Source organism: Sinocyclocheilus anshuiensis, unplaced genomic scaffold (assembly GCF_001515605.1).
Source record: "Sinocyclocheilus anshuiensis isolate Anshui unplaced genomic scaffold, SAMN03320099.WGS_v1.1 scaffold94, whole genome shotgun sequence".
Classification (NCBI taxonomy): Eukaryota; Metazoa; Chordata; class Actinopteri; order Cypriniformes; family Cyprinidae; genus Sinocyclocheilus; species Sinocyclocheilus anshuiensis.
In genome coordinates this window covers 1,005,043-1,006,143 of record NW_015546049.1, presented here as the reverse complement: position 1 = coordinate 1,006,143, position 1,101 = coordinate 1,005,043, and the positions used below count along the sequence as shown (strand labels likewise).

Genomic DNA, 1,101 nt, shown 5'->3' with positions numbered 1-1,101 from the left:
CAGGAGAATTCTGAGATGCTTAAAAATAGAAAATATTTGGATAAATGGTATGGTAATATTATGTGTGAAACAACTTATACCTTATGCCTATATGGTTATTATTAAGCAACAACATATGTACCATGGTATATAAACATTCACTTCCACTGTATTTACAGCTTATACTATCACTGTACTATTTTACCACCAAAGTACATGCAACGGTTTACAAATAAAATAATGAATCGGTTCAGCTCATTTTAAGCAGTGATAAACTATTCACACACAAACACAATGCCATATTTGGGTGCAATTTGTGTTTACAGTAAATAGGTTAATCATCGGTGTGAAATAAAGCAACAAATTTGTCAGGTAAAACCCTGAATCAAACATTATACCAGAAAAGTTGGTCAATGACAAATAAGAATGTCCAGAAATTAAGAAGAATTAAATGAAACCTAGTTTGTTGAAAACATTTTTTATACCAGTCTCGAAAAATGTCATGTGGAGTATCAATTTAAAAAACATTTTCCCTACACCTTAAATACATATAAACATCTTAATCATTATTTACATATTATTCAAAATAAAAACATACTATTTTACAAACATCTTCGCACCTCATGATGTTTACAACCTGAAATAACCCTATAGAACTGGAGGGGGAAAGCACAATGTCACTGAACAAAGCACTGGCTCCAAAATCCAAAAACTTTTGTTCCATGTCAAATCCAAACATAAAAGAACAAAAGCTGCCTGAACATCTAATTGATTTGATAGTGTCACACTGTCAATGTTGTGTACAGTGAAATCTAACAACTTACTGAACCTTTTCAATTAGCTTTCTTTCTCTTTCTAAAGGAAATCCAGTTACACATTAAGCACACCCAGTTACCATACAGGTAGATCAGAACAAAACAAGCAGAAACCTTCAAAAAGGTATGTTAGTTTCATTTCATGAATCAGTTAATGAATAAATAAGAAAGTTAGGTGATCCAGTTATCTACCATTCTTGTCTTCGGGTGCAGTATAGACATGATACTCCACAGTCCTTCAGCCTTGTGAAAGTCCGTTCAGCGCAACAGTCATGATACAGGAGAAGAACAGGGGCACGCACAAACA

General features: G+C 33.2%; 1 protein-coding gene across 3 annotated transcripts in view; it reads right to left on the bottom strand.

Annotated features, from left to right (window-relative positions):
• The window catches only part of LOC107699102 (WW domain binding protein 1-like), a 16,943-nt gene that overhangs the window by 8,881 nt on the left and 6,961 nt on the right, over positions 1 to 1,101 (bottom strand). The window contains exon 1 of one of the 3 annotated variants that reach the window (XM_016500277.1): positions 987 to 1,025. The exons of the other annotated variants lie outside the window; for them this stretch is intronic. Within the exon in view, the coding sequence (XP_016355763.1) occupies positions 987 to 1,016 (30 nt within the window). The 5' untranslated portion in view covers positions 1,017 to 1,025. Of the gene's footprint in view, positions 1 to 986; positions 1,026 to 1,101 lie in introns of those variants that run through there. 3 annotated transcript variants of the gene reach the window in all.